Source organism: Crocodylus siamensis, chromosome 7 (genome assembly GCF_052110815.1).
Source record: "Crocodylus siamensis isolate JL-2025a chromosome 7, ASM5211081v1, whole genome shotgun sequence".
NCBI lineage: Eukaryota > Metazoa > Chordata > Crocodylia > Crocodylidae > Crocodylus > Crocodylus siamensis.
The window spans coordinates 41,608,501-41,626,793 of NC_143401.1; the positions used below are offsets into that span (position 1 = coordinate 41,608,501).

The following is an 18,293-nucleotide window of genomic DNA, read 5'->3' on the forward strand; positions in this document are numbered from 1 at the left end:
ACTTTTTGAATTGTGGGGCCCAAAACTGGATGCAGTACTCCAGCTGCAGCCTCACCAAGGCCGAGTACAAGGGGAGAATGATGTCCCCGGATTTGCTTGAGAAGCACCTATGGATGCAAGCCAGCGTTTTGGTTGCTTTACTAGCTGCACCATCGCATTGCAGTCTCGTGTTTATCTTGTGGTCAGTGATGACCCCCAAGACTCTTTCTTCTGTAGTGCTAGCCAGCATAGCACTGCCGAGCATATAAGGATGCTGCAGGTTTTTTTCCTAAGGTGGAGAACCTTGCATTTATCAGAGTTAAACACCATCAGGTTCTCATCCGCCCATCTGCTGAGCCTGTCCAGGTCAGCCTGGATCACCCACCTGTCTTCTGGTGTGGATGCTTTGCCCCAAAGTTTGGTGTCATCAGTGAACTTGGCCAGTCCACTTCTGACTCCAATGTCCACATCATTAATGAAGATGTTGAACAATATGGGTCCAAGGACAGAGCCTTGGGGGCCAGGTTGCTCCTGGAAATTGAATGTCTGCACACCTACCCCCAACTTACCCTTGGAAACCAGAACAAGTGGAGCCGAGGGATGGGCTCCCATGCCTTTCGGAGATGGGGGCTACCCTGATCTTGGAGGCTGGAGGCAGCTTCTCCCCATCCCATAGCCAAGAGGAGAGGGAAGAACAGCTGCCAGCTGCTCCCCCCTCCCCACATAGTTTCTGGTGTAAGAAACTTTACCATGTTGCTTCCTCCAAGCACTGCAAGCTGAGCAGCAAGGAGCAGTACAGCCCACCATCTGCTCACACCAGAGTCCCAGATAGGTGGAGTGGGCAGCCTCACTGCTTCAGCTCCTTGGCTTCCTGCCCAGGTAGCTGAGTGCAGGTAGCAACAGCCATGAGCCCCCTGCCTGTATCTCATACTGGAGTCCCTGGAATGAGAAGCAGGCAAGGGTTTGCTGCACTGCTCTCTCCCCTCCCTTCCCTTGGGGAAGGAGCTGTGGGAGGCTGTGTCTTGCTGCCTGCTTTCTCTCTTGGATTGGTCCTTGGAGGGAAAAGGAGTAGCTGTTGCTGCTCCATGCCAGGCAGCGCCCCAATTAATGTAGAGCAGGGGCGGGGAAAATGCAACCCATAGGCTGGATCTGGCCGCCAAGCACTTTCTTCCAGCCCCTGGTGCCCACCAACAAATTGTGCCCTACCCAGCCCTTTCACTCATGGGGGTGGGAGTGAGGCACCCACAAACATATGCACAGCTGCAGCCCCTGGGGACCTGCTCCACTTCCCTGGTCTCCTGCTGGCTCCAAGCAGCAGGTAGGGAAGCAGTGGGGTTGGGGCTGCAGCTGGGTGGAAGCGTAGGGCTGGTAGCAGAATAGAGCCTGCACCCAGGGGGCAGCAGCATTGCTGAGCTTGGGTGGGCAACGTGGGTCTCAGGGAGAGTGGGGTGTGTGGGGATCCTCCCCTCCCCGCCCGACTCCTCTCATGGTGCACAGCCCTGGCAGGTGGTGGAAGCGGCAGCAGGTAATGCCCTCAGGGTGCAGGCTCCCAACAGGGTGTGGCTCCGGCCAGCGCTGCACATCGCAGCAAGGGGCACAGCTCTATTGTCTGCCACTCACATGCAGCCCCTCCACTTGCTGGGCACAGGAGGGAAGCCCCGGGCACTGGAACTGGGTGCTTTCCCTGCCTCCCAGCGGAAGGTGCCTGGGGCTTCCCTCCTCTACTATACCACTCCAGCAGGGAAGGTGGCTGGCTCCAGTGCTGGGGCTTCCCTCCCATGCCTGTTGGGTGTAGGGGCTGTGCATGAGTGGTGGGAAGCACTGGCGATGCAGGCAGCCTGGTGAAGGCTGTGTCCCTTGCTGAGATGTGCAGCGCTGGCCAAAGCTGTGCCCTGCTAAGCACCTGCACCCTAAGCACCCCACCTACTGCTGCATCACTGGGGTAGTGCAGATATCCCCACACACCCACACCCTGTCTGCATAAGCCCCACATATACACAGCTGCCAACATACCCTATACCCCCCACACACCACCACACTCCCTCTCAAATCTCACAACCCCACACCATGCCATACTTGCATAACCCCCCTCACACAACCTACCATACACCCTCCACCCACAATATACAAGACTAAGAATTTATTTTTGAGTAATTATACAATCCCCTATAAACACTGCGCAAACACAAATCATGACAAAAATATTTTTTTGTAATAAAATTAAAATGTTATAGTCAGTGTTTGACTCTTAGTTTATGATTTGGAGTTTTTCTTCTGGTTCGAAGATAGCAACCCCCCTTCCCAAACGGAGTATTTTGGGGGGCCAAGGGGAGGGATCTCCTGTGGCAAAGATCAGGGGTTAGGGGTGGGACTTCTGGTCCCTAGATGGCAACCAGGGGGCAAGGCAACTGTCAAGAGGTGGGGCTACACATGCAGCCCTCGACACCTCACAAAAACTCATTAAACGGCCGGCCCTTCACTGAAAATAATTGCCTGCCCCTGGTGTAGAGGCAGAAGATTTTGCCCCCGTGTTCCCTGTGCTCCACTTGTAGATTCATAGATTGCAAGGCCAGAAGGAACCTCGGAAGATCATTGGGTCAACCCTCTGCACCAAGCAGGAAAGATAATTGGAATGAAGTTGGTAAGGCAAGACTTGCCTGTGATGAAACCATGCTGGCTGTCATTCAGAATCTTACTTTCTGCAAGCTTATTGCAGATAGGCTTCTTAATGAACTTTTCTAGGATTTTCCCTAGGATGGAATTTAGGCTGATTGGCCTATAGTTACCCGGGTCCTCCCTCCTGCCCTTCTAGAGACCAGGAGCAGTGGAGGAGGCTGCTTCCCTCCCCTTCCCCACCTCTACCTCCCACCCCCCCAGCCTTAGGGAAAATGGTGCCCTGGATGAACTTGTATTTTGGTGCCCCTTGGTGTCCCCCTGCCAAGTCAGCAGCAGTGACTTCAGTCTAAAAGGCTCTGTAAATAAAGGATGCCAGTCTAGATAACAGAATAATGTATGATATGAGCTTGTTTTAACCAGGTGGTACAGCAAGATGCATTTATTGCCCCCCAAATCATCATGGATAGTCCCCCCTACTGCTGGCAGAGGCAGGCAGGTAGGTGCACCAAGTGCAGTCTAGCAGGAATGTGGAGCAGCACTGCTGCTGCCGCCACCTGCACTGTGGAGCCTGGCTTCTGAACAGCAGCCGAATGTGGAAGGCAGGTTGGCTGCTGCTCCTCCTGCCTGGGGCAGGGATTGGCCCTGAGCAGTGCAGGGCAAGGGGAAAGTGGTGCTGTGAGCACAGAGTACTCATGCATGTCTGTGTGCATGGGTCACCCCTGGCCACAGCACCCTGGGTTGTCCATGTAACCCCTGAGGTTGGTTCTCCCCCCACCAGACAAAGCCCAGTCTGGGGCAGATGCAGGGAGTCTTTCCTCCGCTGCATTCCCTTCCTTCCCCCCCCCCCCACCCCTCTCCCCACCCCCAGAGTCCCTGAGCTTATCCCCATCTCAGGAAGGCACAGTAAGCAGGATAGGGGGTGCCTCCAGGGTGAAAATCTGTGCTGCTCCATCTCCTGAAAGGATTCCTACTAGTGGAAATTGCTAAGAAATTGGTAGAAATGGACATCTGTACACAATGCAACTTGAGTTGTACCACTGTCCGCTATGCGCCTTCTGTGGTCAGGCTTAGTACCTTTATTCCAAACCTACTGTTTTTTGCCTCTCCACCCCAGATCATCAAAACACTCAGCTCACTGTTTTTGCCTTTGCACCCCAGAGCATCAAAACTCTCATACCCCCAGCACTTAGCAGGGCAAAGGCTCAGGCCTCCCAAAGGAAACAGTCCCTAACTCCATTTATAGCGCACACATAGGGAGGGGTATGTGGAGCTGACAACCCTCCTATTTCCCATTATTCATTGCCCAGCACCTCACCCATTCCCACTTGCTCCTCTGCCATCACAGCCCCAAACCTGTCCCCACATTACCCACCTCCTTATCCTACTCCCCTCATGGTCTCCCCACCCCTGTGTTTCCAGCACTAAGCAGCAAGCACCTGAGTTTGTATTATGCATTCATTTAAAAAATAGTTTGCCTGCCTTTTGAATCCATCTGCCATTCTCAGGTTAGGTTCCAAAAGTATAAAATAAATAAATAAATAGAATTGGCAGGAGCAGACAGATCTGCAGGCATATTGATACTTTCTCAGATTTCTACCAAGGTAGATAGAGTTCCAGCATAGAAGTACTTGGCTAATTAGTAAGGCCATGCAAATTTTCTCTGGCCATTTCTTTCAACACTATTTCAACTCATTTCGAGCTCAAAAAAGCAAAATTGAAATGAAACGAAGGGCTTCGAAACAACCTTGAGATGAAATAAGGCCAGTTGAAATGTTTCAAAACTTTTGAAACATTTCAAGTTTTGAAGCAGCAGCCAGGTTGTAGGAAGCAGGGGAGAATCAGGGCGGTGCTCCAAGCAACGCAGCAGCTCCATGTGGCTCAGCCCGGTGGGGAGCACAGCCCTGGCTCTCCCTGCCTCCTTCCACCAGGCTCAGTTCCCAGAGCCAGTCCCAGGAGACAGCAGCAGCCTCCAGCCCACACCGACAGGTGGGCTCTGCCAGATGTCTCCAAGGGTGCAGGCCCCCAATCTGCCTGACCATAAGAGGCTGCTCTTCCTCCAGTTTCATGCTTCCTCATTATAACCTCTGAGCAAAACTCGAAACAGTGTTGAAACAGTGATGCTGTTTCCATGAAAAGAAATGGAACAGTGCTTTTGAAACTAAACTAAATTTGAAACGAAACACTGTTCTGTCAAAACAGAATTCGAAGTAAAACAGTGTTGTTTCACACAGCCCTACTGCTTAGCTCAATTTCAGTGGCCTCTGCATATTGCCTGGAGCCATCCCGGTCACATGGCACAAGGTTAGCTTGAAATGCTCTGACAGTCTTCCTGCACATGTGTACTGCAGACTGTGCAGCATGTAGGACATGCTATTCCAGAGAGCTGAACTCTTCCTTTAGTCTTGTTCTTGATATTGCTTCCTGCCCAGCACAGCCTTTGTCAAGCCACTGAAACCAGTCTGGGGACAATCGGTTGTGATTTTAACCTCATAGTGGTAGTTTCCTGGGTTTCACTGTTCTTTGTGAGAGAAATAACTTGGTCTCAAATGACTTCAAATGTAGGTCATTAGCTATTCCCTTCACAGTAACTTTCAAGGCAATCTGAGCAAGCAGGAGGATTTCAAGTTCTTGGAGTGTTAGGGCTTCTTAGGCCTAAGTACAGTGGAGCTTCCATCCAGTATAATCACCCCAAAAGGCTCAGTAAGTAAAGGATGCTGGTCTAGATAATACAGAACAGTGTATGATATGAACTTGTTTTAAGGTGATACAGCAAAGTGCGCTTATAGTCCCCAAAGTCATCATGGATGGCCCCCCTACCTTGTCTGTAAAGGGTCTCAGTATTCTTATTCTACCCTACAATTGCCAGTGACTGCCCATTGAAGAGGAGGAGGCTGTTCAGGTGCAAAGGTTGGCAAAACCTAGGAACTACATTAGTGAAAGAACCATACTGGCATTCAGGTCCTACTCCAAAATACTAGGGTAGGCATACTGAGGGGAAACAGATTTAAGATCAGTGAACCAGATTTCTGGAGCTGTCCCTGTTCTAAAGCTGAAGATAAGGTTGGCCTGTCTTCACAGTTAATGAAAGAGAGAGCTAGATCTTTCCTGTTTAAATCTGTATTTTGGTAGCAGTTTGGCTCTTCTTACAATGGACCAGTTTAGACCAAGTGACTTTTTATAAAAAGTGAGTTTCTAACAGAAGATTTGCTTAGATTTTTGTAGAAAGGTCTTAACAGCCTGTGTGCCCTTCTATATTTTAAATCATATCTCTGAAATGCTGCTATAATCCGCATATATTGCGGAACAAATTGTAATTGCTCCACTGCAACAAAAAAAAGCAAAAACAAAAAACACTTGAAAATTTGTGAAGCAACTTTATTATTTAAACAGGCAAACAAATTAATAAATTCTTCTGCACTTATGAGATGCACGTTTTCAGGTCACTAGTCTAAACTGGACCAGAGAAGAAATGTAAGCCTGCATCTCCCACATCTCAGATGAGTGCATTAACTATTACTATGCTATTTAAACAGTTGAGGGACTCTTTTTTCCCCCCCCATAACGAAAATGTACAGGTGTTATTTTGTGAAGGGAAGGGAATTTATGAAGTATCTAACTTCCATGGGATAAGTGAAATTATTTTGTTTTGCGCTTTTCCCGCTCACCATCCCACTGAAACTTCCTTTCCAAGTTTTCAGCCAGTTCCTTTAAATAGAAATTTATTTGTTGCAAGAAAAACTTTCCAGTTGTAAGTAGTTTTAATAGCTTCATCCTCTTCTCCCATTTCATAAGCTATTCTATTATCTTAATGGGAGCTGCCCTGAACCTTTCCTGGGAGGTGCTGGAAGGAGGTGCTCAGCCTTCATGGGCTGATACTCAGGGGCAGGTGGTTAGCAGTCAATTACCACCGAGGCCTAGTAAATGCATGAGTCCCAAAGCAGGTTAAAGGCCAGGAGCAATAGTGCAAGGAAGAGAAGAGGCTGTAGTAAAGAGGGAGAAGCAGGAGCCCAGGGTTGTTCTCTCAAGGCTGAAGACAGCCAGCAAGTGCTGGATCCCCTTCTGTTTATCATTTGCTTGTTTCCTTTGCTGGGAGAGCAGGCTGCTGGTGTAAACTGGCTGGAAACCCTGACCATAGAGGGATTGGCCTTGATAAAGAAGCTGCCCCAGTGGCCTGATTTCCAGGAGCTGCATAAAGTGACTAAATAAATTAAAAAATTGAGGCGGGGGGGGGGAGAGCAGCTCTACACATGGCTGGGTTTTGGACACCCAAGCCCCTTGCAATGCCCTTGCCTCTAGCATCACCTGGGACCAGTCCCGGGGGAAGCAGGGCCTGGCTCAATCCAGATGAAGTGCAGGCAGGCCATGGATGGGGTGCCTTCGGCCCCGCTCCCGAGCCACTTCCCACCCGGTTCCCTTCTCTCTCCCCTCAGGTGAGGCCGGAGCAGGCAAATGAGGCTTCCCGAGTCAGGTCCTCAGCAACTCGCTCCCCTGGATTTCATTCAAGGGGAAGCAGCTCACGCAAGCCCCGCATGTCTCCTCCCTCTCAGCCTCCGCAGGACTCCCCCGCCCCCGCCAGGTCCCCAGCTCGGGAAGGCGCTGCAGTGCCGGGCGGGCGCAGGGGCCGGTCCCGCTACCAGTCCTGTGGCGGAGCCTCCCGCGGGCGCGCGACGCCACACAGGGAAGGCGCCCGGGGCGTCCGACGGCAGCGCGGGCCGGTCTCAAGCAGCTCTGTCCTGCGCCGTCGCGGGTGCCGGGGTCCCCGAAGTGCCCTTTCAGCCCTGCGGCGCCGGCAGGGCGGGGGCGGCGGTGCCCCGGTCCGCGGCCGCTGCCTGGGCGCCGCCCTGCAGCAGCAGGTCGCTGAGCGCCGCGATGTAGATCTGCGCCATCTGCAGCGTCTCGGCCTTGGACAGCTTCCGCGGGCCGCGCCGCGCCGGCACCACGCTCCGCAGCCGCTCGAAGGCCACGTTCAACGCCAGCATTCGTCGCCGCTCGCGCGCGTTGGCCGCCAGGCGCCGCCGCCGCCTCGCCCGCGCGCCGGCCTCCTTCCCCGGCGGCCTGGCTGGTCCTGCCGCGCCCCGGCACAGCGCGCAGCCCGCCTCCCGCGCCCCGGCCCCGCCGCCAGCCAGCGCGGGAGGGGTGCGCCCTCGGGGCTCCGCGCCGCGCTGGGCCCTCATGGCAGCTCCGCCCTGCCTCGTGCCTCTGCCCGACCCGCGCCGCCGCCGGGGCTTATATGGCGGCGGGGCCGGTGCGGGTGGGGCAAGCCCGACGCCACCGGGGCACTGAAGCGTGAGGGGTCCGCTCCCTCAGCTGCAGCCGGGGCGGGGTCCGGAGGGAAGCGCCTCAGCTCTGCCTCCGGCCCGGGCTCCCCGGCGGTGCTTTCCCTCAAAAGGCCCAGGGCCCCGCGGACTGTGCAGCCAGAGCCCCTGCCTCATTGCCCTGGAGCCGGGGGACGCGGGTGCCAACATGCTGGCTCTGCCGCCTTCCCGCGGTCGAGGATGCTGCGTTAACGTCCCCCTCAGGCCAGAGCGTGTCTCAGCTGCGCGGGGCCCTGTCAAGTGCGAGTGGACCTCACCCAGCGCACAGGACCAGACTGGAAGAAGACTCAACCCTGAGATCGAAAGATCCCGTCACAACACGTGTCAGGAGTATTAGTCGTGCTGGTGTTCATGCAGAGCTGCTGGGACCTGTCCCCAACCCACAGTAGCTACTCTTCTGGAAAGCAAGAGACACCAGGTCCTGTTCGTCTCCCCAGCTGTTTAATCCGTGGGCTTCTGTTGCAGCTCGGGGGTGAAAAATGTGTCAACAGACAAATTCAGAGTGGCAGAATGGTTGAAAAGAGCACTTCAGTTATAGGAACAGGAATAGTTTGATTTTTCCAGTGGGAAACTACCTTTTTGTTTCCAAATGGGAGTTAACGGGTGAAAAGAAAGGTTTAGAAATTAAACAGTATTTCAGAGTTGTGGGGTGAGATGTTTTGACGGACCTAATGTCATGGGAGGATGGGTGGTGGTGGGAGTGGGAAATGAGACTTCAATTCTTCATCTCAATTTGGGAAGGGAACATTTATTTTCTTCAGAAAAATTCAGGTGAACAGGGAAAAGCATTTCCTGGTCAGGTCTGTTTCTCATCAGTAACCTCTGATGCCCCCAGTACCTACTTTCCAATGTGGAGGGTCCAGCTGCTAAAGCAGAAAAAAAGGATTTAACCTTAGAGTGGTGATTCTCGCCCAGGTTGCTACAGCACCTTCTTTTCCCCTTTGTCTCACAGAATGTAGCAGGAATAAAACCAAGAGTGTTTTAAACTAATAAAGTAGTTGTAAAAAACAGGTGGTATTAAAACTTTGTACATATAAATGAGAACAATGCCTTTGATGTCCTTTGGAGAATTTTTAAATTGCTTAATAGATGTTGCCATTATAGAATTATTTTGGATACTTAAATTTCTGTAAAAAGGATATCCCTCCCCATTACTTTAAATATGATTTCTGTTTTAACCTCATCTCTTCCCATGCAGTAACTGTCTTCTTAAAATAGCTCCTCTTTACAAAATCCTGCTGTTGTCCCATACTTACAAGTATATATTAAATATTTTGTATGAGAAATGCTGATTCAGGAAAAGTTTATTTGGGCTAAAACACACTGGATATCACAACAACTTTAGTTTGGTTCTTGTATTAAACCCTGTGCTATTTGCATTGGTTCCCATTTGCTTCATTAGAGGTGCTCTAAAGAGGTGCATTAGAAGCACTGGAGGTACTTGTATAGTACAAATCTGGTACTGCAGAAAGTCAGGAATAGGGAATTCAATTTAGCCCTAGTTTGTACCATTTTCTAATCTACTCCTGTATATCTTGCATATCTACATCAGCAAACAAGAGCAGCCTAGTAGTCAGTCATATTCCGATATAAGGGCTTCTTAGAGCAGCCCCCCATTTGATTTGTGTCACTTCTTGCAAAGTGAGAAACAAGCACCATTAAATCACTTTAATTTTATCACTCTGTTACTGTACCTTTCTCAGAACTGAGATCCCAGTAATAGTGCAGTACTAAGAGCAAGAAAAGGTGACATGCTAATAAAAGTGTCATGGTTCATTAGATTCTACTTTTTATTAACTGCTCACAGCATGGCACCTGAACCTGGCTCTGGTGAGTGATTTTCTAGTCCAGTTCCTGCACTCAGCTCTTGAAAACAGAGATCATGGGACAGTTCCACTTGGCCTCAGCAGGGGCAGCACAGCAACCTGGAGATAAATCCACAGAAAAGTGGTTTTCCACTGGCTGTGTCTCCAGGCTGCTGCCACTGCTGCCACATGGCACTGTCCCATGTGCCTCTTTCCAGAAGGCAGGTGTGGGACTGGAGGAAAACATTTACCAGAGACTGATTTAGCCACTCCTGCTGGAGCCACTTGCTGATCCTGGAAACAGGCATACAGGGCAGTTTCACCTGGCTGCAATGCTGCTGGTTTTGTAACATCCTCAACAGGGCCTTGTGGCTCCGTAGTAGAGAACCACTGATGAAATCCCTTTAAGGCTCAGATCAGTTGTAACAGTCTACCTCTTCGGTGAGTTGAATTAATGCATCTGTTTTACCTCTGCTTAGAAGCTTAGATAGAGTTCACAGTCCCTTTTTCTGCATGTAATGTATTTTTGGTTCTCTCTTAAGTAATAGAAAGAAGCAGTTAATCATGTTAGTCTTAAGTTAGGCAGGTCAGGGTAGCACTTTACAGACTTAACTTGTTCAGAGGCATGAGCTTTTATAGGCTGTATCCTACTTCATCAGATGCCTATAGCCCATGGAAGCTCATGATTCTCTGATCAAATTAGTAGTCCAGGGAGGACAACCTGCTGCACAAGTGCTACAAATGGCACAGGCTGCCTCTGTGTAGCACATGGCAGATCAAGGAGGGGACAGGCAGCGCAGTGGCAGATAGGGCTGAAAGCAGAGCAGCAAATCAGACAGGGAATGAAGGGTGGGGAGCAGAAAGCAGAGCAACAGATTGATCAGGGGAAGGGGACTGGAGTGACACTGAGAAGGTGTGGAATTAATCTGTGGTGCTCCTGCCAAAAAGATTGACAGCCACTGAGTTAGTCTGTAACATGCCACCATGCTCTGCCATTTCATTAAGGAGGGTTGAGGTTCTTGGGGGAGGCATGTATTCAAATGCATTATTTATGAAGTGCTTACTTATGTTATCCCTTTAATCTCTACTTCCAGACCATTTCTTTCTGTCTGCTGTGCCTATTTCCCTCCACAATCAGCTCCTTTACCCCTGTTTTGGGTGATACCCAAATCATTGGTTGAAAGGCTTAGATATTTCAGGTCCCAGTGTTTCACATTTCTTTGGCAGAAACTCTAATCATCTGGACCCTATTCTCAGCCCACCCTTTCTAAAATCATGGGCAAGCCCATGAAGGGTGTTTACCATAAACAGTCTCATAATGTTAATAAACTGTTGATAGAATCTATGGATATTTCATTCCAGCATGAAAAAACACTGCATGTCTATCAGGATAAATCAGTCTCCCTGTCTAATATGTCTCTTAATTCAAGAAGGCATAGTAAGAATACCTTGTGCAAATAATAAATAAGGGATGTGAGAACTTGCATGATTTACAGCAACATAAACTTATTAGAGCAAATGCATGTATTTATTTATTTAGGTTTAAAACAATAATAAAAAAGCACCTGTCCAAGACACTAGGTACCCTATTATTAAAATACCAGTAGCATTAAAGCAATAATGTCATCAGGAACTCAGCCAGCCAAGCATCTGCAGAAACTTCTTTCCTCACTCCATCCTTTTCACAAAATCTGATCAAACCATTGTCCCTTGCAGCGTGCCTGGAAGCTCACCAGTGTTTGGGCTAATTCAAGCCAAACTGGAGCAAGTTCCACACCCCTGCTGCTGTCATAGAGAACAACCTGCCAGCTACCTCCTCCCTTTTCTACTACCAACTTAAGCAACTCTTCTGTTTATATCTGTGGCAGGAAAAGGAGAGAGAAAATACACAGTTCTTTGAGAAAATCTACTAGGTATCAAAGGTCTTTACTGTTTATAACCACACTTACAACTATCCAGAGGCCACTAGATAGTAAAGATCCAATGTCATCATATATTCCCAGTGAGTTTATAGGAAAGTAGGCTGGAAGGGATCTCACAAAATCATCCAGTCCAGCCCTCTGCTCAAGGTAGGATCATTCCTGACTAAATCATCCTAGTCAAGTCTGTCTCACCTGCTTTTGAAAATTCCACTCTTGAATTCCTGCTCTTGAAATGTTCTAGGTAGCCTGTTCCAATGCTTTTCCTTCCCTCTCCACCCCATCAGAAAGTTCCTCCTAATCTCCAACTTACATTTCTTTTGCTACAGGTTATAGCCACTGCTTTTTGTGTTCCCTACAGCCACAGTGATGTCTTGCGCTCAGAAAGCATCTGCTTCAGTTTTTGAATGTTTTTAAGGGTCAGCAATTCCATTGCAATAATCTAATCTTGAAGTGACAAAAAATAACAGTGAGAAGATCCACTGTTGACATCTGAAAGAAAAGGTTGTAACCACATAGCCAGATACATGATAAAAAGCGGATGGGGCACTGCTGCAATTGGGGATCTAAAGTCATCTCCAAATTGCAACCTTTGTTACTAATGATGGACAGGCTTCCTCAATCAAAAGGATTACAAGCAACTCACCTTCTTGAAAGCAGAGGTTTAACTACCAAGGTCTATGCCCTGGGTAGCAGGGCCTGTTCTTGTATCCCTCTAAGAGCCCTAGTTATTTATCAGTGGCTATAACAGTGCAATCCTTCATCTTCCTGATGCATGCTTTCACAACCCATTTTGCAACTTCAATCTGCCTCTAGGGGATCTGCATAAAGTAGCAGGAACAGTGTAAGTTGTGGGGTATGATACCACAGGAAGATGATAAACAGAAAAGAACAAGCTGGGACTCGGGATTTTCTACATGGGTGTATGAAGCTGGAAGCAATGGAGTAAATGAGGTTTAGGGTAACTGGAATCTCAGGGTTGGGTAGCATTTTGGATTAGCAGTTTGTTGTAAAATGTGGCTGACTTAGTGGCCAGCCACTTTCCCTGTTTCTGCTGCATGCTGGCTGCTATCTTGGAAATCTCCAGGGAGACAAAGAAGACAGGTAGAGACCTAACAAGCAATTTTCATAGTGTCTATAGGTGTCTGAAGGGATGTATTGCAAAAAACCCCTCCAACTACTTCTCTTCCTGCCTTCCCAATCCAATTGCTCTTTGTTGCCATGTCCATGTCCTTTGGTACAAATAATCTCTCTTTTCCCTTCCTGTCTATGTTGCCTCATCAAAGCTGTCTAAGCCCTGCCCTATGTGTGTATGTTTTTCAGTTATTCTTCTGTGGACACAATTCCCATCTAGGCTCTGGTAGGCCCAGTTCCTGCCACAGGCAGATCCAGAATGTTGTAAAAGGGGGTGGGGTGTAGGGACAGTGGCTAGTGCTGCAGGGGTGGCTGTCCCCTATTCCCCAGTTCTTACCACCCCCACCCCCAATCACAGATGGGTAGTAGCCAGGGACATTTTTTTAGGCCCCTGAAAAAGCACCACCTCCCCTCCATTTTGTGCCCAGTGACACCTGGCCCCCTCTCCCATTTGCCCCCACCCACTACTGTCCACAGAGTAACTGGGGACAGCTGTAGCAGAAGGGGTAAATGGAAGGGGAGAGTGGAGGAGATGCTGTTGAGCACAAAGGGAAAGTGGGGAGAGAGGGATTTTTTTACCTGATTTAGGGACTTGGAAAAAGAAGTCCCTGGCTTCTGCTTCCATGGGATAGAAAGGGGATGTGACCAAGCTGCTGCACCCCCTCTTGATCTGCCTGTGGCAGTACCCAGGTGCTTGCCTGTGTGGTCTGGTGAATGTTTTCCTTCCTCTCCTCTGTGAAGACAGTAGGCAGGAAGCTGGTCCTCTTTTCTTTCGCGTTGCCACTGTTGACTGTATGCAGCCTTGTCTCCTCGCCTTTGCTGTTGTGCCGGCAGCTACCCTGCTCTGTGCAACAGCTGATCTGAAGCCTCCCTGCAGGGCAGCTGATTGCAGAGCTAGGCTTCAGGGCTAGCAAATGACTCATGCTGCCTTTTCTGAACCGTTTTACAGGCTGAAAGGTTTTGAGAAGGGTGTGTGTTATATTTCCCTTTCTCTTTCCTGATAATTTATAATTAAAAATTGCATGGGACTTTTTGTAAGAACAGAGATAGTGGTTTGCCTGGGGGTCCTGCTCAAATGGGATAATTCCATTTTGACTACTTACATTTCCTCTGCTCTTTCAGAATGAAGGAGATATCCATCCATTCTTCCTTCTTGTCCTAAAGTATGATGCATTATTGAATGCTTGCCTTGCTTCACTTCAGGGGTAGGCAAACTAATTCTTGTATCTGTGGCCTGCTTTTGCTTCCAGCAGAGGCAATGGCATGACTGTCTTAAATTTCATTGTGGGTAGGATCCTTTTCTAAAAGGCCCAACGTGCTGTTTGTATAGGATATCGCTTGGCCCACTTAGCATTTTCTAAGTCACAGTCTTGGTGCCATGAAAGGGATGAACAAGGGGAAGAAGAAATTATATTGTCTTTCTTCTGAAATTTGTTGAAAGATTGCAAGGCTGTGCATTCAAGCCTTTACAGGAGTCTAAATTAACATAAGGGGATTTCACAACCTTATTTACTAGTCACTTTTAAAGTGCTTTTAAATGCCTTGTAGCTTTTAAAAGGTTTTCCCAGCTTGCTTTCTAACTTTTTTATTATTAAATAACAATTAAGTTTTATGTTACTTGCTTGGTTCCTCCCAACCCTCTTCATGAGAGACATTTAAAGCAGAATGCAAAAAGCCCTGGCTCTGGGTGAATATCTGCTGAAATCTAGGCATGCAGTTTCTATTTTTAAAGTAAAATGTAGGATTTTTTTAATACTATAATACTGCTGAGTTGGCTGCAGTTATACATGGTTCTTCACCCTCTGTCTGAGCCATTTTTAACTGTAATGTTCTATTTTAAAGGAATTTTTATCTCAGAAGAGACATGCTTCTAATGGCCTTTTTTTCAGTGAAGATGGAGTTTAAAATTGGTGCAGATGGACCAGGATGACTCGAGAGCATTTTAGCCCTATAATTCATACCTGCTTGTGTCTTGTTAAAGAAGTGCCTGTTAGGACATAATAATTAAGTTGAAATTCTTTTTTTTTACTAAAGCAAGACTTCAACCCCTTTATGTGAACAATGCATCACAAATTCAATGAATGAAGACCTGAATTTTCCTGAGGATTTGAGGTAAACATATGAGTTTATTCACAAAAATTAATAACTGTGATTGTTTTGGGTAAATCTAATTCTCCCCTGCCCCCCATATTTCTCAAGCTATTACTATATATTTTTTGCACACAGCACTCACCCATTTCTAAAAATCAGCTCTTGAAAACTGATGTGTACTTTAAGACAGGTAACATGGTAATAGTATTTGTATTTCCTGTAACTTTAGCCAAGCACATGCTCCATAAGAAGCAGCACAATAAGCATGCTCAGCTCTCTAGCTGCTGCTACTTACTACAACTTACCAGGCTTTTCAAGGAAAGCGATTTTTTTTTTTTCCCCTTCATTCTGCCTTTCAAACAAAAGGTCCATATCTCATTTGGAGGAATGTTATGTACTGGAGAGTACAGTAATCAGTTTATTACCTCTTCAAAACTTCCATATAATTTTTTTTCAGAAAAACTTGAATACTAATGTGTAAGTTACTAGCAAAGATACTAATAAGTAGTAGCAAAGTTACTAATGATTGTACTTGACTGTTATGATTATAGGATCAGCTCAATACCTGATAACAATTTTCTAAAGGCATTGGAACTGAGCAGTATACATGCAAATTCCTCTGCAGCTCATGCTGGAAAAACAATGGGATAGTTTAAATTAGTTCCAGAAGGTAATAAATAACAAGCAAAGCACTTTTTTGCCTAGTAACTGAAGTGGGTTTTCAACACTTGAGATTCTATTGTTCAGGTGTTAGATGTTTTTTACTGTTTGATTGACATAAACTTTAATTTTGGAGTAGTCTCTAGTATCATTAATGTAAGAGGTAACCTAAATAATTGTAAATTATAACTAGGAGGAACTGTTACATGCCATAATTCTACAGGTTGAAATGAGTTAAAGGAAGAATAAAAACCACTTTTTGCTTCTGTTAGTTGCTTTGTACACAGATGGGAGAGATTAAGACTTAACTCTGTATCCCTGGACACTTGACCCAATCTTGCATTCAACCACAATTTTGCCTCAGCGGATCTCGTCAAAGGCAGCATAACCCAAATGGTGATGTATCTCTGCAATAATGTAATCTTCACCCACTCACCTGCAGAGGGTGTGTTGTGGTGTAATTCATTGTACTTTAATGGTGGTAGGAGATGTTAACAACATCTATATAGCATGTGTGTGCACATACACACAAGTACTTTGTTAATTAGCACTTGCAGAAGGTAAGTGACAGAGTTTTCAGATGCATCTGTGGCATACACTACCCCTGAAGACACAAATCTTCTTTTTCCTTGCAAAAGGATAGGGAAAATAATGGGGCTAGTCGAAAACTGGAGAATCATGGGATCCATGGTTCCTACAAGCACCTTTACATTGGCCTCTCAAGCCAGCGTCTCTCACCTGTGGGATGTCTCAGTGATACTGAATCCCAATTAGTGAAAAGAAGATTTACCTACTGACATGGAAGACTTTCTGTTTTGAAGTGAACCCAATGCAGATTTGGCAGTTAATCCCAGGGGAAAGGAGTGAGGAATGGGAGTCTGGAATGAAAGTTATGGTGCTTGTCAGAGTGGGGAGATGAAAGTACAAAGGCATGCGAGATCCCTCCCTCCTGATCTCCAGTGGGGAAAAAAAAAGCACCAGCACATGTGTGGTGTCTGAATGGGGTGTCACATTCCTGGTTCACCTTGGATGACAGAACTCTATTTGCCTTGAGAGCTAGTCATCCAGCTTAGAACTGAACATATCTCATGTGAACTGTTTTTTGTATGCAAACTGCTTCCAAATATTTAAGTTCAAAATGATTTATTTTTGATTAAATGAAACAATTGCACTCTCCATGAGAGAGTTCAATGTGCCCTTCTCTATAAAAATCTGTGATAGCTGAAGGAACAAAATGGCTGCTGTTTCTATCTACAGGCAAAATTCTTTGAAATAACACATAGAAAACAATGGCACTACAGTTTCATAGCTGCATGCACAACAAGGTCCTCTTATAATATAAAGGTGCCCTTTGAACAGATTGGAAATCTGTATTACAGACTGAACTCTGAGATTCTGGACTCCAGCCTGTTTCTAAAATTTGACATGGTATACTGCATGAAGGAAAGTGGCTCATCAGGCTCACAGAAGTCATCCGAGAGCCAACATTTCAGATTTTTGGCAGGGAGTGGTGGGGAACCAAGGAAGTAAATACTTACCCTGACAAACTTTGCAATTTATTTTGTGACATGTAGTATGCAGCAGAAAGAAAAACCAGCTGTTTTTGAATAATAACTGCAGATTTTGAAATGAAGCACAGCAGGTAGGAAAATACCATGGAACCTATGACAGATGTTAATATCCATCCAATACAGCAAGTTTTATTTAAGCCTTTCTAAACAACGCCTGTACAACTGAAGTGCTATGATGCACCGTGGTCGTTTAGGGGAGACATGTCTAACAATATTTTCCAGTTCTGATCTGGCCTGATGTTATGCACCATTCTGTTACAAGGCTGAGGCAGCATGATTGAAGTAAGAAGGATTAACTATGAGTCCCATGCACTTAGCTCTCCAATATTCCTAGATATTGGGTGTTAAAGTTGCACTGTTGGACTTATTAGGCTCAACTTCTGTCTTGTTTTCCCTTTTCCAGATGCCTTCTTTTTCCTTAGTTTCTTGTTGCATCATCTTTGCAATTCCTTGGGCCAGATCTTCAGTTGGCATCAGTCGATGAAACTCCATGGACTTTATTTCCTACCTACTGAGGCATTTGTTGCCCCTTTGAGTATAGTTCTTTGGTACAAACCTAATGCCTCACTCTTGTAAAAAATAAATAAATAAAATCAACACCCACCTATAGAGCACAATCCTTCAGTAACTGAACAATGTCCAAGCAGAAAACTGTGCAAAGGACATAGATTTTAATTTCTAGATTCTGATGGGTTATAAGAAGCAGAAGTTATTGTAAACAGTAATCCTTTTAGGTTTGGAGAGTGTATTGACAACCCTCTTTAGGCAGATCTCTACAATTATTGAACAATTGGATTGTCACAGTTAGATTATTTCCCCCCAAAAAAGAAAATACCCCCCTGCTATGTTTTCCTAACCTGTCAGTAGAAAAAAAAATAGCCTTTGGGATTAAAGTGGGGAACAAAGTTCCTTTTCAGAGCACAGTTATCAAGACATCCTTGCAGAGACAAATTTTCTTCAATGTAAAATACATTGCTGCATGCTATTCAGAGTAATTTACTTTTTGCAGTTGTGTAAAGAGGTTCTTCCAATGGCTAAACCTAATGTCAAAGAGAAAAGTTGGACAGCTCCTTGCTGTCTGTCTGCTTCTACTATTTACTTTCTGCGTGGCCTGCACCTGTGGAAGTCAGTGGGAGATTTGCTATTGATATTAACATGAACAAGAATGGACCCTGTACTTATATGTGCCTCTGTCTCTCTCCT

At 46.7% G+C, this 18,293-nt stretch overlaps 1 protein-coding gene across 1 annotated transcript; it reads right to left on the minus strand.

Annotated features, from left to right (window-relative positions):
- Positions 1–6,032: 6,032 nt before the first annotated feature.
- Positions 6,033–9,152, minus strand: LOC149859725 (basic helix-loop-helix transcription factor scleraxis-like). The gene has a single exon (XM_090057412.1). It carries the CDS (start codon positions 7,767–7,769, stop codon positions 7,368–7,370), a length of 402 nt encoding a protein of 133 aa, XP_089913538.1. The 5' UTR covers positions 7,770–9,152; the 3' UTR covers positions 6,033–7,367.
- Positions 9,153–18,293: the final 9,141 nt, after the last annotated feature.

Bases quoted from the DNA above. Each gene is read 5' to 3' on its own strand.
- LOC149859725 (XM_090057412.1), bottom strand. From the start codon at position 7,769: ATGAGGGCCCAGCGCGGCGCGGAGCCCCGAGGGCGCACCCCTCCCGCG.